Source organism: Chiloscyllium plagiosum, unplaced genomic scaffold (assembly GCF_037043375.1).
Source record: "Chiloscyllium plagiosum isolate Xiang-an unplaced genomic scaffold, Cpla_swu_hap1 HiC_scaffold_4, whole genome shotgun sequence".
NCBI lineage: Eukaryota > Metazoa > Chordata > Chondrichthyes > Orectolobiformes > Hemiscylliidae > Chiloscyllium > Chiloscyllium plagiosum.
The window spans coordinates 99118673-99146424 of NW_028270142.1; the positions used below are offsets into that span (position 1 = coordinate 99118673).

General features: G+C 40.4%; 1 protein-coding gene and 1 long non-coding RNA gene across 3 annotated transcripts in view; one reads left to right on the plus strand and one right to left on the minus strand.

Moving 5' to 3' along the window:
• LOC122549359 (cyclic nucleotide-gated channel beta-3-like) overlaps positions 1–27752 on the minus strand; it is a 106470-nt gene that overhangs the window by 55262 nt on the left and 23456 nt on the right. For both annotated transcript variants that reach the window (XM_087986507.1, XM_043689032.2), the window contains exon 6: positions 27249–27457. In XM_087986507.1, the coding sequence (XP_087842633.1) occupies positions 27249–27457 (209 nt within the window). The remainder of the gene's footprint in view (positions 1–27248; positions 27458–27752) is intronic.
• Positions 1–27752, plus strand: part of LOC148150189 (uncharacterized) — a 58790-nt gene that overhangs the window by 14607 nt on the left and 16431 nt on the right. The window lies entirely within an intron of this gene.

The following is a 27752-nucleotide window of genomic DNA, read 5'->3' on the forward strand; positions in this document are numbered from 1 at the left end:
ATTGGAATATTGATTTGATTTGGTTAGATTTATTATTGTCACATGTACCTAGTTACAGTTAAAAAGTTTTATTTTGTCTGCAGTACAAGAAAGCATCACATGCAAAGACATTGCCAATTTGATAGATGTCTATGAGATTATGACAGGTTTTGGTAATGGTGATTGAACAAAGTGGGGAATACAAGGTTAAGGCCTCAAAGAAGGTGCACAAAAAAACAAAATCAACATTAGATTTGAAATTTATGAGGTCCATTCAGAAGTCTAATAGCAATGAGGAAGAAGCCATACCTGAACCGATTGCATTCATTTCTGATCACCACAATTGAGGGAAGTTCTGAAGAATAATCATTGGATCTGAAAGATTAATTCTGACTTCTCTCCACTGATGCTTCCAGACCTGCTGAAATTTTCTAGCCATTTCTGGATTTGTTTCAGATTCCTAACATCTGCAGTTCTTTCAGTTTTTTTGAAGGAAGTGAGGCTCCACATGGGAATGCAGAGGCAATGAATGAGTTTAGTTACAAAGTTAGGTTAGAGAAGCTGAGCTTATTCTCCTTGGAGCAAAGGAGATTTGATAGATGTCTATGAGATTATGACAGGTTTTGGTAAGCAATATAAAGAAAAGCTATTGCCATTAGCTGATAATACAATGACTAAGGGCCACAAATTGAAGGTTTTACGTAGTAGATTTAGGCTGGATTGTGAATAAACACTTTCTAATGCAGTTAGTGCAATAACTGGAACTCATGATGGAGACTCATGGAATCCTTACAGTGTGGAAGCAGACCATTCAGCCCATTGAGTTAATACCAACCCTCTTGGAGGTTCTCATTATCTGAAGAACGTCCCATCCAGACACACCCCTCTACTATCCCTGTAACCCTGCAATTCCCATGACCAGTCCACCTAACCTGCACATCTTTGGACCGTGGGAGGAAATGGGAGCACCCAGAGGAAACCCACACAAACATGAGGAGAATGTGTAAGCTCCACACATCTACACAGACAGTCACCCAAGATAGGAATTGAACCCAGGTTTCTTGTGCTGTGAGGCAGCAGTGCTAACCACTGAGCCACCATGCCACTAGACTGTATAAGATCTTTCCTTCCATTAGCAGCTTACATATCTGTAATCTCTGAGATATTTATAATGTCCTCCACTGAAAAAAGCGATGTAAAGTATTGATTTAAATTGTCAGCTATTTCCTTGTTCCTCATTATCAGTTCTGCAGTCAAATCCTCCAAAGGTCCCACACTCACTTTAGCCATTCTGTTCTATAGCCACAGAAGCTCTAGTTTTTCTACTTCTTGCAAATTTATGTTCATAATCAGCTTTCTCTCTTTTTGTTAGCTTTTTAGTCATTCCCTGCTGGATCCCAAAGAATTCCGGCCTCGCTGTTCTATTATTAGATTTTGTCACAAAAACTCAAATTGCTGGAGAAACTGCTTATGTTGACTCTGATGAAGGATTCTGAAGAAGAGTAACCAGATTCAAAACATTAGCTTTGCTTTCTCTTCATAGATGCTGCCAGACTTGCTGAGTTTCTCTAGCAATTTTGGTTTGTGTTTCAGATCTCCAGCACCCACAGTACTTTGATGTATATGAGATTTCGTCACTTTGTCAGCCTTAGTTTGAGATTTGATACTCTCCTCGACTACCTTTGTTAATAATGAGTGCTAAACCTTTCTCATCAAGTCCTTCACTGTGATTGAAGTAAATTTTTACTTAGTGTTATGAAATATCAGCTTAATGTCTGATACTGCTCATCCACTCACCTTCCCCTTAGTCATTTTTCCCATTCAGCTTTAGAAAACTTTTTTTATCATAACTCTTTCATTTCCCTTATTTTAGTTGAGGTGACTGTTTTGAGACTAAACTTGCTCTCTCTCAAACTGAATTTGAAATTCTATCATCTGTGACTACAACCCCAAGAGAATGCTCAGCTATAGGATCTCCTATTAATCCTACCTCATTACACACTACTAGATTTAAAATAGTCTGTCTCCAGGTTGGTTGTGCAAAACATTGCTCCCTGCAATAACCTTTGATGTACTCCACAAGCTAAGTTGGGGTATTAATGAGTTGCAATGCAAGGATCAAGTGGAAATCCCATCTTTGCAAAGTACTGGAGGATCAAATCACATGCAAAACTAGATCCATTAACTTTAATTTGTCGTCTGGGAATGCATGCTTTTATGATATGATCATCAAAGTTCTTGGTAGTTCAGGACTAAAACCCTGCTAGCAAGGAACACAATGTGAAAGCTTTTCCTTTGGATCTCTTTAGGACTTAGATGCAAGAAACCAAAAATATGAATATCAATTTATACAGTATGTGAAGAGGGTGCTGACTGGTTCAGCAATGGTTCATGTGGAGATACAACTGGAACTGTTAACTGTCAAACTTAGTTAGCTGATTAAAAAAAGATATTGAGTAATTTCATATTTGCAGTTGAAAGTGTTTGGTTCAGTGAGATTCAAGGCATCTGGTCTGCTCAGAGCCGATTTTGTATTTCTTGTCAATTTATGTTCATAATCAGTTTTATCTCTTTTTATTAGCTTTTTACTCATTTGCTCAGAACAATTTTTCTCACAAAAATCTGCTCCTCACCTCATCAATGATGAAACTGAGTGCTTTGGTGGAATTCTTGTGCAATTGCATGGCAGGAGAGGTAGAAGTATTTGCCACTGCCAACATCTTCCAGTGATAGTGCTGCTGGCATCATATTTAGAGGCCAACTGCACAACATTTCAGATGCTGCAAGTCAGGAACGCCTCCCCTCACCAAAGTTCTGGAACATTATTGGTGCAAAAAGGGCAGCTCATATCCTGCTCTGTGGACAGGTACACAGAGTTGCTGGTGAGTGGGGTGGTGGAGAGGAGGTTCATCCATTGTCTAGCAGTCTGCCATAAGAGGCCTTGCCACCAGACACAGTCAGCCTGGACACAATTTACATCATGAGTTCATGCTGTGTCCAGGAGAAAGTGAGACACCCAGTGGTGTCTCTTCCATGCCCAACAAAGTGCTATTTCACACACAAAGATGGCCACTCACTCAAGCTATGCCAATATATATTCTTTTTACCAAGGCTCATGGACTACAGCTCTCACTAGGACATGCATCGTATCCCACTCAATTGGTCTTAGGCACCTCATTCTTCCAAAGTACTAACTCTTCTTCCCTCTGAGCTTCCTACTCACTCACTGGGATCACCTCATCGCTTCTCCTCCTCTGGCATCATTATTTGTGTGTGTCACTGCACCCAAAACAACCTGACTGAAGCATGCATCCCTAAATTCCCTAAATTCTGAAGTAAAGTATTGAAGGCCTGAAGTGATGTGTGAATTACTCCAAGAGCAGGCATGATGATGAAGTGAGGCTGGTAGCTTTGCTGATGCTGACTTGTGTGGACAAAGGATTGAGAAGGATAGTATCCAAGGAGCATGCTCTGACATTACATTGAAGACACGGTTGGATTATGGTCAGAACAAGAAATAGATGAGCTGCAGCTGTTACGTACCAATACTGATTTACAAGTTGGGAGTTTGCATTATCTAGTTTATAGGGGAGGAGAAGAGAATTGGAAGTGTCACATAAATAAGGTAAGTTGGGGTGTTAACAAGATAAAAATATGTGGAAATAAATGAGATTCTGATTTGATTTCATTTATTTATTGTCACTGTATTTTGTTACAAAATACAGTGACAATAAATAAATGAAATCAAATCAGTGGCGACATTATACTTTTCACTGTATTTTGTTACAAAATACAGTGAAAAGTATAATGTCGCCACTGTCCAGCGCTACCTTAAACACAAAAAAAACCCAAAACATAGAATACAAGCACAGAAAAATAAAAAAAGTGATTAATTTTAAATGCTCCGCCATTGGCCATGGGCCTGGTGGCCAGGGACATGTCTCCTTTAATGCCCCGCCATCACCGCTGGAACCAAGGTCGCCACTCTTCAGTGCCATCTTGTCTCCACTGAAGCCCTTGCCACAATGGGTTCTCGCCAATACAGATGCCACCCATGCCGCCAGGTACTGAACTAGCCCAAACACAACTCCACCTCTGCCATGAGTCTGCTTGTGGCCTACCTCACCAATGCAGCCACTGCCGATGCCACCGGTACTTGTATTGGGCCAAAGGTCACCTTTGCCACTAACTCCATGAATCAACGCTCGACGCAGGTCGTATTGTTTACCCTAACACGCCTATGTCACAGCAGCTCTGAAAAGGTGTTAGGACTGCCTTATCGATGCAGAACTTGGGAACCCAAACTCATCTCTGCTGCTGCTGCTGTGGATCCACGCTGGGCCCACATGAGTCCACGCTAGGCTCACTCGCCACTGCTGATTACCTCACTGCAACTAAGCTCTTCAACACAAAGTAAGTAAAATAAAAGAGGTAGACAACATTTAAAAATGAGAAAAGAGAAAAAAGAAAGAAAAGGAATGAAAAGAAAAGTGGATATAACAGAAGCCCTACTTCACTGTCATCTTACCGGATGTGAATTCTGAAATCACCATTTATGGCTTAAAAGGACATTTTTTGTCATGTTGAAATTCTGACTTTCTCATTCTTTCCGTATTCACCCAACCTTCTCATCATTGCTCATGCCACACCAAACAAGGAAGTGAAAATGCCGTCCCAAGCACGGAGAACCTGATTGGTCAATGTGTTGCCTTAGGGATTACAGCAGCAAACTCCATGACCCCTTTCTGAATTAAACCGATTCAATGTATGGATGAATTCCTTTTGGCTGTAAGGAACTAGGTTTTAATGCCAGTCTGTGATATACGCTCCAGGATTTTTCCTTCATTGTTACTTACAGAAAATTGGTCAGTCAGGAATCAGTGTTGTTAATGCTAATTTTGTATCTTTTCAATGTCTACAATGATTGCACAATATATTAAACAATGCTTTGGAGTTTCCAGTAACTTATGCTTTGCGGAAACAAGGCATAGTAATCATTTAGCAGCTTTCTCATGAATTGTATTTTAGATCTTATGCCATAAAGGAGATGATGCATACGACTGTGGAAAGAAAGACAGCTGTATTTTGCTGGTCAGCACTCAGAACGACAAAGCCCACAGGCAGGATGCATGCGGAGACTGTTTGCAGCTCCTAGATATGGAAAGCAATCAGCAAAAATGTTCAATGATCCAAAAAAGAGTGGATAAGATAAGCCTACAGAAATACAGTAAGGATTTGTGCCAGTTGAATAAAGTCACGCATGTCAACAATCTTCTACAGCGAGTAACCCATTTCCATCAGTACAATTTGCAAAGATAGCTTTGATTGTTTTTACATATATACATTTGTTAATCAGTACCACTGCTCTTCAGGGAAATGTAGTCAAATGCAAACAATGATTTTATTTGTTTCTTATAAATCTCAGAGACAGTGGGCAAATACAGTGACAACATACTTCTCTCTTGTAAGACAACAGCCACACAAGTCCCTAGTCAGCTGTGCTCAATTAATTGATTGTCACGTTGAAATGTGCAACACTATTACAGATGAACCTTTTTTCGATGTATTCAAATATATGTCAGTTTAATATTTATGCACAAACAGAAACACTGCTGTAAATATTAATATATCTTTACTAAGGCACAATCTTTAAAAAAATACAACTTCTGCTTACTCGGGGAAAAGAGTGCAATCATCAACCAAATGAGAACTGGCATTTTCAAGGGTACTGCTACTGTATAAATTATGCTTTGTTGCAAGCATCAGTATGATAATATCACTAGGACTAATGATGTCAAATGAGGATATTCAAACACAGTCTAATATACATAACTCTAGAATTATGACTTATGATGACTGTCACAATATAACAGCCTAAAATAAATAATCTATTTGTGCAATTACTATTTTTGGTTTGATTTGCTGTGAAGTACTTTGTTTTGTTTAGTTAAGTAAACCTTTGCCTAAAGACCTGGATGCAGCGAATTTAGATGACTAGAGTATTTCACTTCTGATTACCATTGTCCACTATAAACTTCCCCTGCTTCCTCTTCACTTCTTTTCAGAAATGCAGTGACCACAAACAATGCAATGTTCTAGTTCTGGCCTAGTTCAAGGGACAGAATTTTGTGAATTGAGCTGTAGTCAGGAGGGCTATGCTGCTTGTTATGATCTTCCAGCCTTTCGGATGTATGGCTTACATATCTGGCATCATACTGGCACTAAAATTTGTATATCCCATTCTTCACTTTCACAATATATATAATATATTGAGCATATCCTTTCAGATGGACACATCAAGTAAGGTGCTCACCATATCTACCCAGTGCATCCTTGCAAAACTCACACCACCATGTCTAACATTAGAAGTGATTCACAATTGATAACACTTGCAGGGCAATCTTGAATGTGTGATGAATTATGCTGACATTCAGATTGCCTACTGGACTCTGCTCAGCATGGATGAGTTGGACTGAAGGGTCTATTTCCATGCTGTACATCTCTATGACTCTATCACTTGAACTGTTTTGCACCTACATATATTAATACACAGGGCCTTGTTCTTTGCAGACAGAAAGAACATGCATGCGCATTGTGTCTGTCTCAACTCAGCAACTGGGACAAATGTAGGTTCTGTGTATTTTTACTGGTACAATTTACTGGTACAGCGTCTGCTGTACTATATGATTCTATGAAACTGGATGACAGTCATTTGCTGATTTATTTCTTAGAGTGATGGCCTTGACTAATCAGAATCAACCTGCCTGGTTTAAAATTTAAATAAATTCTGGAAACTAGCTCTCAATCAGCATTGCTTACTTTCTCTTTGGCAATGTTTTTGCCCTAGATTGTCATTCTTGTGAATTGTCCTGTTGAATGCAAAAACAAAAGCATTAGCAAATTGAGTGTTTTGTCAGCAAGTTCCATACTCATTTAAAATTGAGTAAAATTTAACCTTTGGAGCAAAGTCCCTTTGGACTAAGTGCTGTGTCTACACAAACTGTGTCGCCTACACATGGCTCCCTCTTTGAAATAAAAACTACTTCCAATCCTGCACCTTAACCTGAGGGGCACCAGTATCCTTGGTGGGAGGTTTGCTAGTGCTCTTGGGGGGGGTTTAAACTAACTCTGCAGGGGCATGGGAACCCAGACTGTAGCTTTAGGGTGCAGGACCTGGAGTGTAGGGAGGTTAGGAACATGGCATCAATTTCAAAGGAGGGTGCCTGTAAACAGGAAAGTGGCTTGAAGTGTGTATACTTCAATGCAAGAAGTATACGAAATAAGGTAGGTGAACTTGCAGCGTGGGTTGGTACCTGGGACTTCGATGTTGTGGCTATTACGGAGACATGGGTAGAACAGGGACAGGATTGGCTGCTGCAGGTCCCAGGGTTTATATGTTTTAGTAGGGTCAGAGGTGGGGATAAAAGAGGGGGAGGTGTGGCATTGCTTGTCAAAGATAGTATTACAGCTGTGGAAAGGACGATGGATGAAGACTCGCCATCTGAGGTAGTTTGGGCTGAGGTTAGGAATAGGAAAGGTGAGCTCACCCTGTTAGGAGATTTTTACAGGCCTCCTAATAGTCCTAGAAACGTAGAAGAAAGGATTGCGAGGATGATTCAAGAGAAGAGTGAAAGTAATAGGGTGGTTGTTATGGGGGACTTTAACTTTCCTGATATTGATTGGGAAAGCTATAGCTCAAGTTCGTTAGATGGGTCAGTGTTTGTCCAATGTGTGCAGGAGGGTTTCCTGACACAATATGTAGATAGGCCAACAAGAGGTGAGGCCATACTGGATTTGGTTCTGGGTAATGAACCAGGCCAGGTGTTAGAATTAGAGGTTGGTGAGCACTTTGGGGACAGTGACCACAATTCGGTGACTTTTACTCTAGTGATGGAGAGGGATAAGTGTGCACTACAGGGCAAGAGTTATAGCTGGGGGCAGGGAAATTATATTGCGGTGAGACATGACTTAGGATGTGTGGCTTGGAAAAGTAAGCTTCAAGGCAAGGGCGTAATTGATATGTGGAGCTTGTTCAAGGAGCAACTATTGAGTGTCCTTGATAAGTATGTACCCGTCAGGCAGGGAGGAAAGGGTCGTGTGAGGGAGCCGTGGTTTAATAAGGAATTGGAATCCCTTGTTAAATGGAAGAGGGCGGCCTATGTAAAGATGAGGCGTGAAGGTTCAATTGGGGCGATTGAGAGTTATAAGGTAGCCAGGAAGGACCTGAAGAGAGAGCTAAGAGCAGCAAGGAGGGGACATGAAAGGTCCTTAGTTGGTAGGATTAGGGAAAACCCTAAGGCTTTCTATAGGTATGTCAGGAATAAAAGAATGACTCGGGTAGGAATAGGTCCAGTCAAGGATAGTAGTGGGAAGTTGCGTGTGGAGGCTGAAGAGATTGGGGAGACACTGAATGAATACTTTTCGTCAGTATTCAATCAGGAACAGGACATTGTTGTCAATGTGAGTACTGAGTCACAATTAAGTAGAATGGATGGCTTTGAGGTATGTAGAGAAGAGGTGTTGGAAATTCTGGAAAGGGTGAAAATAGATAAGTCCCCTGGGCCTGATGGCATTTATCCTAGGATTCTCTGGGAAGCAAGGGAGGAGATTGCAGAGCCATTGGCCTTGATTTTTATGTCCTCGTTGTCTACAGGAGTAGTGCCAGAAGATTGGAGGCTAGCAAATGTGGTTCCCTTGTTCAAGAAGGGGAGTAGGGATAACCCTAGTAACTATAGGCCGGTGAGTCTCACTTCTGTTGTGGGCAAAATCTTAGAGAGAATTGTAAGGGATAGGATTTATGAACATCTGGATAGGAATAATGTGATCAAGGATAGTCAGCATGGTTTTGTGAAGGGCAGGTCGTGCCTCACAAACCTTATTGAATTCTTTGAGAAGGTAACTAAGGAGGTGGACGAGGGGAAAGCGATAGATGTGGTGTATATGGATTTTAGTAAGGCGTTTGATAAGGTTCCCCATGGTAGACTACTGCAAAAAATACGGAGGTATGGCATTGAGGGTGAGTTGGAGGTTTGGATTAGGAGTTGGCTGGCTGGAAGAAGACAGAGGGTAGTAGTTGATGGCAAAGGTTCATCTTGGAGTGCCGTCACTAGCGGTGTTCCGCAAGGATTTGTTTTGGGACCATTGCTGTTTGTCATTTTTATAAATGACCTGGAGGAGGGGTTAGAAGGTTGGGTGAGCAAGTTTGCGGATGATACGAAAGTCGGAGGAGTTGTAGACAGTGAGGAAGGATATGGCAGGTTACAGCGGGATATAGATAAGCTGCAGAACTGGGCAGAAAGGTGGCAAATGGAGTTCAATGTAGCTAAGTGTGAGGTGATTCACTTTGGTAAGAATAACAAAAAGATGGGGTACTGGGCTAATGGTCGGATACTTGGTAGTGTGGATGAGCAGAGGGATCTTGGTGTCCATGTACACAGATCTTTGAAAGTTGCCACCCAGGTAAATAGTGCAGTGAAGAAGGCATATGGCGTACTGGCTTTTATTGGTAGAGGAATTGAGTTCCGGAGTACTGAGGTCATGTTGCAATTGTATAAGACTCTGGTGCGGCCGCATCTGGAGTATTGTGTGCAGTTTTGGTCGCCATACTATAGGAAGGATGTGGAGGCACTGGAACGGGTGCAGAGGAGGTTTACCAGGATGTTGCCTGGTATGGTAGAAAGATCGTATGAGGAAAGGCTGAGGCACTTGGGATTGTTTTCATTGGAGAAAAGAAGGTTTAGGGGTGACTTGATAGAGGTGCACAAGATGATTAGGGGTTTAGATAGGGTCGACAGTGAGAATCTTTTTCCACGTATGGAGTCAGCTATTACAAGGGGGCATAGCTTTAAATTAAGTGGGGGTAGTTATAGGACAGATGTTAGGAGTAGGTTCTTTACTCAGCGAGTCGTGAGTTCATGGAATGCCCTGCCAGTAGCAGTGGTGGACTCTCCCTCATTATGGGCATTTAAGCGGGCATTGGATAGGCATATGGAGGATAGTGGGCTAGTGTAGGTTAGGTGGGCTTGGATCGGCGCAACATCAAGGGCCGAAGGGCCTGTACTGCGCTGTATTCTTCTATGTTCTATGTTCTATATCCAGACTGCGTAACAATTGCCTACAATGTGCTGGCAAGCCTCACCACCAGATGGAGGTCGATTTGCTGTTAGCAAAATGTTGATGATGTGGTAAAATTACAATCTCCATGTTTAAATTTGGTCCTTACCTCCTTGAGAAAGAAGGTTCATTGGAAATCAACTCTGTCATCTGTAAAGTTCCCTAATAGTAGTGCAGCATCAAGTACCTATCCAATGCAAATTTCCTTTGTTTCACTGGCCTCACCCACCTTCTGGCACTGTTTGCATTCTCTCTGATATACTCTAACCATTGTCAAAGGTCAATGCTCATGAACCCCACACACCATCAGAATGTTTAGAGCTGGCCAAGCACTGAACCATGGGGAACACAATGGTTTGCCATCCTCCAGTTTGAAAAACACCATTTTCCATACTTCGCTGTTCTCTGTCCTTAAGTCAATTCTTGCATCCATTGATTCTCCTAGTCCACAATATTGACAACAATATTGTTAACCAGCTTTTTATACAGTACTTTGTCAGCCTGTTCTAAAAATCCATATACATGGCATACATTACATTCTCTCATTAACCTTGTGTTACTTCAACAAAAAAATTAAGATTAATTAAGCATGATCTACTTTTTACAAATTCCTACTGGGTCTTCTTAACAAACTAAACTGTTTTGTTTCCCTGATTATCATGTCTAAAATCTTATTGTTAATGTTTACATGGCTAGTGTGTAATTAGCAGCATCATCCTTACAAACATTCTAGAATGTGGGTGTCACATCTGTTGCATACCATTTAGTATAAATGGAAGACAAATTCAATCAATATTATAAGACCATAAGACAAAGGAGCAGAAATTAGATCATTCGACCTATCGAGGCTGTTCTGCTTTTGATCACGGCTGATAGGTTTTCCAACCCCATTTTCCCGCTTTCCTGCCATAATCTTTGATCCCCTTGGCAATCAAGAAGTTATCTATCTCTGTTTTAAATGTATTAAATGACCTGGCCTCCACAGCACTCTGTGGCAATGAAATCCTCAGTTTCACCACACCCTGGCTAAAAATGTTTCTCCTTATCTCTGTAACGGTCTTCCCTTTACTCTAAGGCTGTGCCCTCGGGTCCTCGTCTCTCCTGCCAATGAAACCATCTTCCCAACATCCACTCTGTCCAGGTCGTTCAGAAGTCTGTAAGTTTCAATCGGATCCTCCCTCCTCCTTTTAACCTCCATTGAGTATAGTCCCAGTGTCCTCAAACATTCTTCAGACATTAAGTCTTTCATTCTGGGAAGCATTCTCGTAAACCTCTGGACACGCTTCAGGGCCAATACATCCTTCCTGAGATATGGGGCCCAAAATTGCTCACAATGCTTATGCTAATTTGTTGTCCATCAATCATAGGAAGAGTTATTGTCTCCAGTTGAATGACCTCTTGCTACACTGGTAGCTATGATATAATCTATCAATCCTGGTCTCTCCTGAGTGGGCTTGATTGTGGAGATGACCTCATAGTTTGACTGGTTTACAATGGAAGTTGGGCTAAGTTAAAGTCTAAAATAGGAAAAGAAAGGATGAATCCAAATTATGATTTGTTAGCAATGAAAAGGCAAAGTAAAGGAAAAGATATACTCCTAAAAGAGGTGCAGGAGCAAAGGGAATGAAAGTGATTGAGCAAACTGAGAATAAGGCCTATCGAATCCTAGGCTTTATACACTGGATAGAACTAGTGGGACGAACTGCAATCGAATAAGCTGAAATGCTCTTGCAGAGAGGTAGTGCAGATATCATGAGCCAAATTACCTTCTTCTATGGTCTAACTCTTCATGATTTTGTGATATGTGGCGAACTCATTAGGAGCTCTCAAGTCTAAATTGGGCAGATAGTGGTTTCTTAGATTCAGAACATAATCAAAATAAATGCACAACTGGGATATCCTCTACAATCCAGACATGGTGAAACAATGTAAAACCAAGAGAGGAAGATATTTCAACTTGAAAATAAAAATAGATGGAAGAGCTAAGCAATGCCTTCTACAGGGTTATGAAACAGCACCTGGGAAACTGGCAAAACAGTAAAGACGCCCATATTTAAACTGTCAAAGGCAGCTATGAATTACAGGAGAGTTTAAAAAGTGTGAATATATAGATCAATGCTTGTGTACCTATGAGTGTTGCAACTAGAAGTAGTTTCGCCTTATGATCTTTTGCCTTTGAAGGTTATGTTTTGAGTATTTTAATCAATGCCTTTTCTACAAACAGGTCTTGTCATAAGTTAGTTACTTGTTTTGACTGTGCATAAATACATACGTTATTCTTCAAATATTTTGAGTCATTTTTTAGTCTGATTTGATTTAAACATTAAAAATTCATTAGGTCATGATTTGGGAATATCATGCAAACATTTTGCACTTCCTGTGTTAAATTTGTACTAAGTGTGAATGTGTCGAGCATACTGATTTCAATCTAAGATATCTATGATGGAATCTGCTAACAAAGTGAGAAGATCAACTATGGATAGTGGCTCCTTATGAAAACTTGTAAGACACCAAACACATGGAAGTAGGAATTGGTTCTGGATGTAGGTTTGCTCGCTGAGCTGGAAGATTTGTTTTCAGACATTTCATCACCATACTAAGTAACATCATCTGTGAGCCTCCTGATGAAGCACTGGTGGCTTGGCCCGCTTTCTATTTATGTGTTTAGGTTTTATTGGGTTGGTGATTCCTGAAGAAGGGCTTATGCCCGAAACATTGATTCTCCTGCTCCTTTGATGCTGCCTGACCTGCTGCGCTTTTCCAGCAACACCTTTTTCAGCTCTGATCTCCAGCATCTGCAGTCCTCACTTTCTCCTCCTTGGTGATGTCATGTCCTGTGGTGACACTATTTCCTGTGATTACATCATTTCCTGTTCTTTTTCTCAGGGGGTGGTAAATGGGATCCAAGTCAATGTGCTTGTTGATAGAGATCCAGTTGGAATGCCATGCTTCTAGGAATTCTTGTGCATGCCTCTGTTTGGCTTGTCCTAGGATGGATGTGTTGTCCCAGTCAAAGTGGTATCCTTCTTCATCTGTATGTAAAGATACTAGTGAGAGTGGGTCATGTCTTTTTGTGGCTAGTTGATGTTCATGTATCCTGGTGGCTAGTTTCCTGCATGTATGTACAATGTAGTGTTTGTTCCAGCTCTTGCACGGTATTTTGTAAATGGCATTAGTTTTGCTTGTTGTCTGTATAGGGTCTTTCAAGTTCATTAGCTGTTGTTTTAGTGTGTTGGTTTGTTTATGGGCTACCATGATGCCAAGAGGTCTGAGTAGTCTGGTGGCCATTTCTGAGATGTCTTTGATGTAGGGGAGAGTGGCTAGGGTTTCTGGATGTATTTTGTCTGCTTGTGGGTTTGTTGATGAGAAATTGGCGGACTGTATTCATTGGGTACCTATTCTTTTTGAATATGCTGAAGAGTTGACTTTCCTTTGCTCTGCGTAATTCCTCTGTGTTGCAGTGTGGGGTGGCTCATTGAAATAATGTTCTAAGGCAGCTTCGTTTGTGGATGTTGGGATGATTGCTTCAGTATTTGGTCCGTATGTGTTGTTTTCCTGAGACGCTGGTTTGAAGTTCCCCATTGGCTGTTCACTCTACTGCAATCTAAGAATGGCAGTTTGTTGTTGTTTTCCTCCTCTTTAGTGAATTTTATGCCAGTAAGGGTATTATTGATGGTCTTGAAGAGTTCCTCTAATTTGTTTTGTTTAGTGATGACAAAGATGTCATCCATGTAGTGGACCCAAAGTTTGGTTGGATTGTTGGCAGAGCTATTTGTTTGAGCCTCTGCACTACTGCCTCATCAGGAATGTTCCTGATGAAGGGCTTTTGCCCAAAACATTGACTCTCCTGCTGCTTGGATGCTGCCTGACTTGCTGTGCTTTTCCAGCACCACATGCTCGACCCTGAATAACAAGTCTTTGCAGGTGATCAAAAGCATCAAACTGTCTGAATAGCAAGGGAAGGGATGACCTATGAACTGATTAATTCAGTCAGAGATATAATTACAAAAAAATCAAAAATAAGATTGTGCTAGAGACAAACCAAATGGCTGGAATAACATGATAGGTAACAGAGTCGCATGATGAAGTAATCCAGAACAATTCAAATTAATTAAGGTAGAGATAAGGACAAGTTATCATGGTGATAATGTCAAAATAGCACAATAAGGAAGATTTTACAAACATAGACCAATTTGGTGGGGTTACATGTACACAAGCACGACATGAACCTAAGGTCACAGTTGAGGCCTTCCTCATGGGTAGGGAACTTAGCCACCAGTTTCTGCTTGGTGATTCTGCTTTCTTGTATATCTTGAAGTCCGCCTTAGATGACACCTACTCAAAGACTGCAGGCTGAATGTACTTGACCACTGCAGTGTTCCCTTACTGGGAGGGAACATTCCTGCCTTGCGATTGTTGCGCCGTCCCCGATCATCCACTGTTGCAGCACTCCCAAGGTCTCACCGACATATTATGCCTGGTGTCATGTGACTTCTGACTTTGTGCAGTTCAACAGTGGCACCTCCATATCAATTCTCCCTATTAACATCAGAGGGCTGCGGCCCAAATTAGGTGAACTGCTCTTGAAGCATACAAGATTTTTACATTTATTAGCCAACCTCACATTGTTCTTCCTGATGATAACTGGGTATGTAATACATCATTAGGATATTGGGTCAACTGGAAGTGAGACAAGGGTAGTATCCCAGAAGGGAGTCCTCATTGTGACTCTGAATGCCATTGAACTCCTGCTTTCAGGTCAAACACAGTGAAGGACACATCCCTCAATCACCGCTGCTCTCCCACTCCAAAAGGATGATTCATCATCATTTTTATCCTTAATAACAAATGGAGGAAGCACCATTCAGAATGCACAGCTGCCAGACTATCAAGTCCAGTCTGGATAGTTAATATTCTCTTCTTATTTAAGCCAACTATTTAAAAACTACCTTTTAACCAAGCTTTTAGTTAACCATCCTATTATCTCCTTGTGTGGCTTGGTGTCAAATTCTGCTTGATACTGTTAATTGAAATGTTCCTGTGAAATGCCAATCTGAATGAATCCTGAAGGACAATATTGCCACATTAGGCCCACTTCAAGTTATCAATAAATCAAACTAAGGGTGTAATTTACTTGATCTCATTGTTGGAGGAGAAAGTGAGGTCTGCAGATGCTGGAGATCAGAGTTGAAAATGTGTTGCTGGAAAAACGCAGCAGGTCAGGCAGCATCCAAGGAGCAGGAGAATCGACGTTTCGGGCATGAGCCCTTCTTCAGGAATGAGCCCTTCTTCATCCTTGATCTCATTGTTATTGACTTACATATTGCAGACACTTCTATCAATGATAGAATTGGCAGGAGTGACTGGCAAAGATGCTTGTGAAGTTTTGTTTTGACAATGAAGACATCTTCCATTAGATGGTCTGGCACTTCATCTTCTCGGTTTGGAATAGGCTGAAGATATATTTCACAGTACAAAACTGTGAATCCATGAGTGCTTGAGTGCACTACACTATAATCACTGAATCTATGATGCAAGAAGGTGATAGGTTGCATTCCCATTATCATCCTGCCTACCATTTTGTCCACAGAAAAGGTAGTTCATGACCCACCCATAATCCAATTGAACTGCTTGAGTGCTCAATTATGGTACTCTTCTTGCCCCCATAAGGCTTTTACCCGTGATTGGAAGGTCCAGCTTACTTGTGGGAAGAGCACCAGATAAAACCCAAGTGGCCTCCCAGTAGAATCTGTGGAAGGTGGCCCTATGTTTTAGGCTCCCATTGGCCCAGACTGTCTGACTGATCTCGGTATTCTTACACTTGTTACACCTGACCCTGAAGTTACACATCTGTTGGTGCACCCTTATCTTCCAGATGCAGCTTCAACAGTGCCACCACTTTCTTTGGCACAGTTACTGAGAATTATCTGATTGTACTGGCAGCTTATGGGGCATTGCATCATCCCTACCAATGAAGACTGCCCCACTGGCAGCTACTTAATTGGCTTTCTCAAATAGACGTAGCCCAGACCCTGATGATGGATGATCTGTACTCACTCCTAACCAGGCTTTTGGTCTGAGTAGCAAGGCCACTTTTACCAACTGTTATGGATAGGCTGGACCCCCTCAAAATATTTTAAGAAGGTAGTCTAGACCCTAACGTTATCTTGTTTTAAAGGCAGATGTGATGCAGCTGGTCAAACCATTTGGCTTTAAGCAAAACAAAATTAATTTAAACAGTACAGTTGAATCACGAACAAAAGAAAACAGAATTTAGAAAAAACTGAACTATTGAAAAACTTAACAAGCTTGATATAGCAACTTAACTAATTAACTGTTCCAATATAGTAACATCCCATAAACACACCCTTTGGCAAAAAGGTAAATTCAAACACAGATTCTTATAGGCAGGAGGGAACTACTTCAAGTGAGAGATTTCAGAAGAAAGTCAGAGGTATTCTTTACTGAAGCTTGCAACTCTCCTGGACTCACACATCTTGAGACTGCTACAGCTAAAATCAAACTAGAAAAAAACTGAACTGGGAGAACTGGCCACTCTCCTTCCATTATTAAAGCAGACCCTTTGGCACTTCTGCCTTTATGATCTCTTCAAAAAAAACTCAGGACAAAATAACCTTCTTAAAGTGACAGCATTGTCACACCAACTCAGAGACACATTAAGTCATAATGACAAAAATGTTATTGAATCCAAGTTGGCTCCCTGTTGTGCTTCCTGCATCTGCAATGCAATGAAAGAGAACTTCACTCTCGTGAGGCTCTGTGACGAAAGGCATCATATAAATATCAGTTGTTTTTCTTGTTCTGAATGCTTTGAGATGACATGCAAACTGGGAAAGCCCTATTTCAGTGGAAAAATTGGATGCTGTGAATAAGCAGGTCTCATTGACAAAGCAACAGCAGTAACACCTCTTCTGCAAATACATAATGAATAGTTAAGCATTTTGTTTACTGATTTGTAACGCCTGAGAGGACATTTTTGTTTTATATTTTTATGTAGGTTATACAAGTCTAAAGATAATTAGAGAAGGAACATGTACTGTAACAAAAGAAAATGAAATGAGAAAGGTTGTTGCAGGAGTCGCACCATGTAAATCAGAAATAAAAGAAAATCAGTTATTCATGTCATTCTTGGATGATCAGTGCAAGCCAAATATAAAAGTGATTTGAATTCACATTGATGTCATTGTTCAAAGAAAGTGTATTATCTATTAGCTCAAGAAAACGGATAGGTCGTGCTAAAATTATGATTCACATAAATGGCCTGACATCAGAACACCTCTGTTTCTATTTCTGCAGATGCCTAACTTCTTCGGCATTTCTCATATTTCTTGTTTTTATTTTAGATATCTAGGAAACACAGCAATTTGCTATTATTTAATACTGAATATTCTGACCATAAAATTTAGCATTCTGTAAAATGTATCTGACAAGAACATAGAGTCATAGAGATGTACAGCACGGAAACAGAACCTTCGGTCCAACTCGTCCATGCTGACCAGATATCCCAACTTAATCTCGTCCCATTTGCCAGTACATGGCCCATATCCCTCTAAATCCATCCTATTCATATACCCATCCAGATGCCTCTTAAATGTTGCAATTGTATCAGCATCCACCACTTCCCCTGGTAGCTCATTCCACACATGGCCTGTTGTTAACTCACAGTCAGGCTGGCCTTTTGGAATTTTGTGATTACCCTGTTCAATTTTGTTCAACACATGGAGCTGAATGTTTAAACCATCAACATGTTTAAACAAAGCAGTAGAACATACTGGTAATTTCAGGAAAATATAGTCACCACTGTCTACTCAATTCATAGACAGTATTTTGATACTGGCTCTGGAAAAGCTCAATGGATCCAACCATAATCTGAATTATAGGTCAGTTGAAAACATGATGAAGCTATTTGCTTCACAAGCAAAATGTGAGGAGCAATTAACAAGTTATGACTATGGCCATCCAAGTCAGACGAACTCCCATATGCTGAACCTCTGCTACCATGATGTAAGTGGCATTGCAACCACTTACATCATGGTAGCTGAGGCTGTTGAATAGAATATTAATCTTGACATTGAACTATAACTACTCACCTCACCATACAGTCGGTTTTGATATGATACAATAGTTCCATTCTCATCCAATCTCACATTATAAGAAAACCGTGCAACAGTTGTGCCTTTTAACTATTGGGACCAGAATCATATTATAACCAATATAGGTTAGGAAAGTTCTCATTCTGCAAATAACGGTCCAAATTCTTCAATTGTGTTAAAGCCAATTCACATTGAAGAAACGCATGTTATCGCAGAATCAACATGAATAAACAAAAAATCAACCGAGTTTAAATTTATGAGCTATTATAGTGGAATTTAAAGCCACACCTTGAGATTATTAGCTCAGGCCTCCAGATTAATAATCTATTAACGTAAACAGTGGGCTAATGTACATAAAGAGATGGGATGTTTGCTTTATCAGTCACGGCGCTGAATGCATGAACAGGGGAGGTTATCATGGCGCTCTAAATAATGTTAGTTAGCACATAGCTATTGTGTATAGTTCTGGTTGCCACACTACATGAAGGATGTGGTTATACTAGACAGGATGCTCCCTGGGCTGGAGTGATTCAGCTATTAAGAGAGACTAAATAGGTTAGAGCTGTTTTCCTTAGAGCAGAGAAGGCCGTTAGGGGTGGGGTGGGGGGTGGTGTGATTGAGGTTTACAAAGTTCTTAGGGGCATCAACATAGTAGACAGGGAGAAATACTTTTTCTAAATGGGGTAGGGGGGTCAATAACCTGAGGGCACAGATTTAATCTGAGGAGCTGAGATTTAGAGGTGATTTGAGGAAAAAGTATTTCCTCCAGAGAGTTGTACATATTTGGAACTCACTGTCTGAAAGGCTGGTAGAGGTGGGAACTCTGAAGACATGTAAGAATATTTAGGTGCACGTCCTCTTGACTGAACTACCTTAGCACGCTAAGTTATGGGTCAAGTGCTATAAAATACGATTGGAGTAGATGGTTATTTGATGATTAGCATGGACACAATAGGCTAAGGCTGTGCTGTAAAACTCTATGATGCTATCATGTGGTAGGTTGATATTCTGAGTTAAATGAGCTAAAACTAGCCTTTGAAGTGAACAGGCCAAGAGGGCATGAACACCAAATATTGTGGAGGACTTTTAACATTTTTCATTTTTAATGTAAGATTCCTTCATGAAGGTTGAAAATGTGTTGCTGGAAAAGCGCAGCAGGTCAGGCAGCATCCAAGGAGCAGGAGAATCGACGTTTCGGGCATGAGCCCTTCTTCCTGAAGAAGGGCTCATGCCCAAAACATTGATTCTCCTGTTCCTTGGATGCTGCCTGACCTGCTGCGCTTTTCCAGCGACAGATTTTCAGCTCTGATCTCCAGCATCTGCAGTCCTCACTTTCTCCTTCATGAAGATCACAACGTAATCATTTCATTTCCAGGATGTTTGTTGCAATTGAGCAACATTGTATCCGAACTGCAAACATCTCACTACTGGAGATCTGATATCTTGACCCAACATGTTGTACAATATAAGGTAATGATTTTAAAAAGGGTTAATGCTGAAACTGCATTAAGCTCCGCCCAGTCCTATGATGTCATAAGGAATTGGTTAGGAAAGACAGAATGTTTTCTGTCTTGAAGGGTTATTGTGTGCAGTTTTGAAACACATATTATATGAGGGATGTAATAGCACTGGAGAGGATGTAAAGGATATTGTCTAACCTAGAGAGTTTTGGATATGAAGGAGGATTGGACAGACTGAGGTTGTTTTCCTTAGAGCAGAGGAGACTGACAGGGGACAAGATTGAGATGTGTAAAATTATGAGAGTTACTGGTAAGGTAGACAGAAAGAAGCTTTTCCCCTTGTGGAAGGACCAATGACCAAGGGCATAGATTTAAGGTAAAGGGCAGAACTTTAGAGGTGATGTGAGTAAAAACCTTGTCATCCAAAGGGTGTTGAAAATCTGGAACTCACTGCCTGTAAGGGTAATGGAAGCAGAAACCCTCAAACATTTAAGAAGTAATTAGATGTGCACTTGTGATGTCAAAACTTACAGGACTATGGGCCAAATACTAGAAAATTAGAATAGAGTAATTTTTGACTGCTGTGATGGGTTGGATGGCTTTTCCTCTGTGCTGTAGGTTTCTATAACTCTATAACACACCTATTATCCTGTCCAGTAGTCTTAGTAACAATGGTTCTCTCACTAAGGTAATTTCTACCTAATTGCTATCAAGTGATAAGCTGCATCTTGTTCAAGACAAGAGCCTGTTCTTATTAGACCACCTTGTAGTTTTTCTCTATCACTTTAGATTGAATAGGTGTGATAGATCCGGTCAGAAAAGAAGGATGGAGGCAGTGGTTATCATCACATGTTCTTATGACACAACACATTTTGGAGGAAACAATGAAGTGGTTGGTGCAAATAACTACTCCCTAGATTTTAGTGACCAGGTAGGTTATATTATTCAAAAAGAGTTAACACATTTAATACCTCATTTTTTGGTCATTAGTTATGCTGCATTGTCTATTTATTGTAAAGCTCTATCTGATATTTCATTTTACTGTTGTCTCATATCTGCTGAAGGCACTGTGTCACATCATTCTCAATATGGACCATGGAACTAAGAGTGCACCAAATAGCGGCAGTATTGAAGCTGCACATAATGGCCGTGGGTTGTCATAATAGCTTAGTGGTGATCTGAAGTGAATGAGTTATTAAACTTGTTTGTTCCATACTGTGATCGTTACTGAATTGGAACTGATTGATGTGTACTTCTTTTTATGGAATTTCTGTTTTTGTCCCATAGCTGTCATTGTTGTTGTATGATTCATTGAGACCAGATGCATTTAGAGCTGAGTAAGTGTCTTTAGTTCTTTCTTTCCCTTGATAAAGTTGCCCACCGTAGTAAAAGCTCTCAATTTAGTTAGCTGTCCCAAACCAAAGCAAAATTTATGTTTTGCTGGTGACAGATAGGTTTGAGAGACGTGCACTTTGGAGACTTCAGCTTAAAACAATTTAGCTGCTAAATGTTTCAACAAAGTAAAAGGTATGGATAGGGTCTGTGTGTTGTAAAGAGTCTCTATATAAATATATTTGTATAAATATTAAGGATATTGCTGAAGTTTATTACCAACAAAATATTTTCATTTCTATCAGGTCATTAAACTTGCACAAGCTCTCTTCTTTGCATATTTCACACAATTGTTACTTTGTACCCACAGGAAGGAAAAGACCAGTAAAACTTACTTTTATTTTGTGAACCCGCATTGTGAAAACAAGCTTGCAATCACATGGCTCTGGATGAAATATAAGCAAAGTATTTGTAGATGTTGGAAACCTGAAACTAAAGCTGAAAATGCTCAGCAGGCCTGGCAGCATTTAAGAAGAGAGAAACAGAGCTAATGTTTCCAGTCAATCTGACTTTTCTTCAGAACTAAACTTCATACGGGTCATGTAGGATTCAAAACTCTGTTTCTCTCTCCACAGATGCTGCCAGATTTACTGAGTACTCCAGCAGTTTGCTGTTGATGAGATATTGTTTCCTGGACTTTAATCTATTGCTAAGATTGAAATGTAATTATTTCATCAGACCACTAACTTCACAGCCCCTCAATGATGTGGTTTGTGGGAAGGGAAAGTTTGTTTGTCAACTGCTTTCGGTTAACCCTCAGTATTACTGACTGGAATTGTAAACCAATCACTGAATGGCTCTCCTGAATGTTCCCCATTCTGTCAAGTGGGGAGGTAAGAAAAAAATGAACAGATTAACAGAAAAATAGAATTAAGTATTAGAACAGTTTAGACTTTTCAGTTCAGTTCAAATTGCATTCTGAAAAGCAAATACTTTCTTACGATTCAACTGTCTTAACATATTACAAAAGTGAACTATTTTAAATTTGAAAATACTAAGTCGTGGGACTGGATTTTTTTTTCCTAAATAACTGCCTGTTTCTGACTGGTGCAGAGGAAGAAATTAGAGGTAAATTAGGATGGAAAAGCTGTCAAAATTTTATTCTTCAAATTTACCACAGGTCTTTTGGAGTGGAGGAATCCAGTGGTTATTAGTTCACCCTATCACATGTTAACAACCGCAAGAAGATGGGGTTATATCTGCTGGCTTGTTTTCTTTCATCATTACCCTGACTCTGCCTCTGGGGAAAGATGCCGACATGAATAGCCAAACAAGAGTTTTATTATTGCTACAGTTGTGTGATTTATAAGAGTATTATGTTTTAGAATTGCCTTTTTTGGTTTCTAAGATTACAATATGTTGCTATCGAAGCTTTAATTCTAATATATATGAAATGGGTCAGGTGACCTGTGCTGGATTCGTCTGAGAGTAAACTGGGCAGTTTAATTGTTAGAGAGCTGAGGAAGACTTGATGTTCGATTGAGAGGGAAGTGCAAGGCATTTATTTTTGACAATAATGAAAGCAGTTTCCAAATTCAAAAATAAACCCTGAGTTTCCCCAAATCCCTGAAATGCAATATAGATAATTTACAACATTGTAATTTACTATCCCTTTATAGGTAAAGTCACCATATTCCTACTCTCTTGTTAGAAAGAGAGATAGACAATTGTTGTTGGCTTACCTTGAGTGTCACTGTACCTCAGGTGAGAGGACAGGGTAAGAAAGAGAGTCTTTCATGGTAACCTCAGCAGTGTGGGAACTCAACCCAAGATGTTAGCATCACTCTGCATTGCAACCCAGTCAACTGAGCAAACTGAGCCCCACTGTTTCTACATGAAAGGAACTTGGAAACAAGGGTAACTGATTAGCATTGTTACTTGAGACACATCTAATGTACTTCTGTTCCCATTGGGAAGAGCATTGTGGAATCTACTTTCAGACCAGGTTAAAGGCTTCCCTGTAAACCCTAGGATATCACAAATAGAAAGTTGTTTCAATTTTCTCTATTGTGGTATGTAGCCAACTAAGAATAGAGATATGAAGAGATAGAACTAGCAAGCTAACATTTTAATTAGAGGAAATGCTGACTCTATCATTCACAATACAGAACTAAGGGAATGTTTAATGCAATTTGAAGACTAGTTTGTCAGAAGTTAATGGAGGCTGGAACACTTGATTGCTCTGAAGGTTGAGGGAGCAGTCAGAAGGACTTCATCTTTTTATTTAGGATTGTGGACCAAAAATAGGAAAAAGACTATTTTAAACTAAGGATTGTGGAAGGAGTTGCTGCATTCTTAAAAACAAGTTTCTGGAATTCAGTGTGAGTTGTGTTTACACTGTTGCTTTATTCAAGGTGAGTGAACTTTACCCAGAGACAGATTGATGATTGAGATGTGCAGTTAGGATTAATTGCAGAGGCCAGGACTCATCAAATGATAACACACCTGTGATTGACAGGTAAAAAGAGTGTGTGTGTGTGAATAATACAGAGGCAGAAGCCTCCAGAATGCGATGGAAAAAACACCTCTCTCTCTCTCTCTCTCTTTCTTTGCTGTGAAGTAACCAAAACCTATTCTCCATCACTACTTGCTATAAGCTGTTGCCTCTAACCAGTGATGGGAAAACTCAACAATTTATGTGCCAATTCTCCTGTGCTTCCAGTAAGAAACAAAAAGAACTTGGAAAGTATAAGAAGCTCACAGATCAGAAAGATTTGGAAGAAGCAAAAGGTGTGCTTCATTAAAATTCTGTGGACTGATCTGTTGAACTATGTTTTCCCAGTATTTTTCTCCACCTGTAACATTTATGCTTGCTTGTCTGTCTGTTTCTCTGTAAGTGCAAGTAGGAGTTTAGGAAGAAGGTTAGAGTTTTAAATCGTAAAGCTAATGTTGATAATTCATAGTTTTATTTGCCAGCGGTTAGGATTTTTTTTGTCATAAATAATAGGGAAGTACAAAAACATGGTCAATAATTTCTGTTAACCTTAGTTCAGCAAACCAGTAAACACAGCACTTCTATGACTATTCCAGGAGAAGTGAGACTTATGTATCATTGCATTTTTCCAAGTGGGTCATGACACAGTGTGTAGTGCAATACTCACAGTGAAAGGGAGTTCTGGGATTAAAGGATATTTAGTAAGAAAATGTAAAGGAAGCAACACAGTAGATGGATAAATCTGAACTCTTTGCGATAGGAGCTATAATTTCATAGAGAATGTATGCATCCTACAGGATCTTACAGGGACCTGAAAAATATGGGTGATGGTGAGAAATGTGGCAGAATCATATAAGGATTCTAATGATGGTTTTCTTGATGTCAGAAACAACTTGTTGCTTCTTTCAAATAAGTTTCAGGCATTGAAGTGAGATTCTTGCTAAGCAGTGACAATTGTCGATTCAGGGGAATTATTGCCTGCTAACAACCTTATTAACTGCACAGCTCAACTCATTAATACACAGCTTTCTTTGACACTACAGAATCTGCAAACAAATGAGAAACCAAGAATCCTGGTCATGCAAGTTAGAGCAGGTACCTGATGACTGCAGGTCACCTCTTGCTCTGAAGGATTTCCACGTTGCCAACCAGTCACCAAAATCTCAGGATACATTTGATGGGCACCAGCCCCATGCACCTCATGTCCACAGACATTGACATCTGTGTGGTGCTGGAAAAGCACAGCAGATCAGGCAGCATCCGAAGAGGAGGAGAATCGACGATTCGGGCATAACCATGTCTTCAGCTTTGGGTGACTGTCTGTGTGGAGTTTGCACATTCTCCCCATGTCTGTGCGGGTTTCCTCTGGGTGCTCTGGTTTTTCCCACAGTCCAAAGATATGCAGGTTAGGTGAAATGGCCATGGAAATTGCCCATTGTGTTCAGGGATGTGTAGGTTAGGTGCATTAGTCAGAGGAAATGTAAAGTAATAGAGTAGGGGAAATGGGTCTGGGCGGGATACTCTTTGGAAGATTGGTGTGGACTTGTTGGGCCAAATGACCTGTTTCCATACTGTTAGGGATTCTATGATGATAATGAATTGGGCATGTTGCTTAAAAGGGTGCCTGTACAGTTAGTAAATGCTCTAGTGGTGGGTGAGCTGGATTTGGTGTGAATAAGGTCATAGATTGCAGAGTTTTAGTGATCTCAAATTTATAAAGAGTGTAGTGTGGGAGGCTAAGATTAATCAGTGGAGTTGAATAAAAGGTATCAGGTGGCGTCCAATGTTGAAAAGTTATGCACTTTGGTAGGAAGAAAAGAAGAATAGACTATTTTCTAAATGGGGAGGGACTTTGGAAATCTGAAGCACAAAAGGACTTGAGAGTTGTGATTCAGGGTTCTCTTACAATTAACATGCAGGTTCAATTGACAGTTTGGAAGGCAAATGCAGTGCTCGAATTCATTTCAAGAGGGCTAAAATATAAGAGCAGAGATGTACTGCTGAGGTTGTAAAAGACGTTGGTCAGACCATATTTGGAATACTGTGAGTGATTTTGTGCCCCATATCAAAGAAGAATGCATTGGCATTGGAAGAGTTCAGAGGAGATTTACAAGAATGATCCTAGGGATGAGGGGCTTGCCATCTGAGAAGCAGTTCAGGACTCTGGGTCTGCAGTCATTGGCGTTTCTAAGGATGAGGAGGGATCTGAATGAAGCTTACAAAATACTGAGAGGCCTGGATAGAGTGGAAATTGAGAAGATGTTTCTACTAGTAGGAAAGATTAGGACCCGATGGCACAGACTCAGAGTGAAGGGACAACTCTTTGGAATTGAGATGAGGCAGAATTTCTTCAGCTAATGGCTGATAAATTTGTCAAACTCATTCTGCAGAGGGCCCTGGAGGCTAAGTCATTGAATGTGTTGAAGACAGAGATAGATAGATAGATTATTGATTGGTAAGAGGATCAAGGGTTATAGGGAGAAGGCAGGAGAATGGGATTGAGAAACATATTAACAATGATCGAATGGTAGACCAGATTCAATGACTGAATGGCATGGTTCTGCTCCTCAATTTTATGCTCTTATGATCTTACAAAGGGAAGCATGAGGGTCTCAGTTGCAGATAAATTGAGGCAGGAACCGAAGAGAACAATATCACGGAGGTGGATGTATCGACAGAAACTCATCTCAATGTCAAATATGACACCAAAGGTGAAAACAATCAAACCCTTCAGAAGGAAAGATTTGAAAGGAATATGACTGGGAGGCATCTCTGAACTTGTAATTAATTCAATTCGAGCAAAACAGGAAAGTGTTCCAGCAGCAATGCCCCTGAACACTTCCCACATTCAGCAGCTATTCAATGAAAGATATTAAGGCCATTATCTTTCTTTCATTCTTTCCTCACTTCTATACTTAATTGTCTCCCTTCTATAAAGCTGATAATTAAAGTTGAAATATAGTTCGATGTGTCTTGGAAATCCTCCAGGAACTCCCTTAAAGTTTGTGTTAAATTTGACAATGAATGTTGGCCGACTGTTAATGATTTTGAAGCCAGATTTTGCTCCTAAATGAATGGGGGGGGGAGGGGGGCGAAGAGAGTGAGCCCTGCAATGGGGTGGGGGGGAGAGAGTGAGCCCTGCAATGGGGGGGGGGGGGGATAGAGAGTGAGCCCTGCAATGGGGGGGGGGGGGAGAGAGTGAGCCCTGCAATGGGTGGGGGGGGAAGTGTGTGAGCCCTGCAATGGGTGGGGGGGGGAAGAGGGTGAGCACTGCAATGGGTGGGGGGGGGGAAAATTATATCGATCTATTACATTAATTTCTCAATTTTTCTATGTCATTTTTGCAAATTCATTGTCAGGACTTCGCTGACAAAGATAGCATTGATTACTGATCCCTAGTTACCCTTGAGAAAGTGATGGCAAATGTTCTTCTTTAAGCGCTGTAATCCTCTACTGAGCAAATGCAGCAGCGGAAATTCAAAGATATTCCAGCACTTATCACTAGATGGGGATCAGGACCAGGAATTCCAGTTTAATTTTTCTTCCCCACCTCAGGAAGATGAAAACCGATTGGAGCACCTCCATTTCTACAGAAAATAGGAACAACTGATTCAAAAGAAGCATAAAAGGGCCTTTCATTTCAATATGGCATATCTGATGCATTTACAGTGACTGCTCATTCATCATTAACACATGTCCAGATCAACAAAATTATTGCTTGATTGCTTGAAATTGGTTGATGAATAATAAACTTACTATTATGTCACCTTGTTTAATGAACTGCAGTCGGGTCTGGAATACTAACATGTCGAGTAGATAGATGAAATCACAGATATAATCCATGGTTAACCAATAGGGAAGAGTGTCCGGTGTCTGAAAGTTGAAAGCCCAGCGCACAGGAATAAACCAGCAACTCCAGTTCCATGCAAGTGTCACCAAAAACAACCACAACACGTAGCGCCAATCTGAAACATAATGTGTATTACTTAGAGCATATTATAAGGAAGAAACATTTCTGCACAATACAGTATGAACATCTTGGTTAACATTCATCTTGAAGCTGCGATGGTGAGATATCTCATGTGACAATACTTATATGTCTTAGGTTTGGTAAACCTACAGACTTTTATTCTCAATTTAATCCCTATTCTTTAATCCAGTCTGTGACAGGTACGTTTACAACAGGATAAATAAGCAGTTTACAGAGCCATATTGTCAAGCTTTGGGAAGACAACTTAAATAAGTACTACTTACCTCACA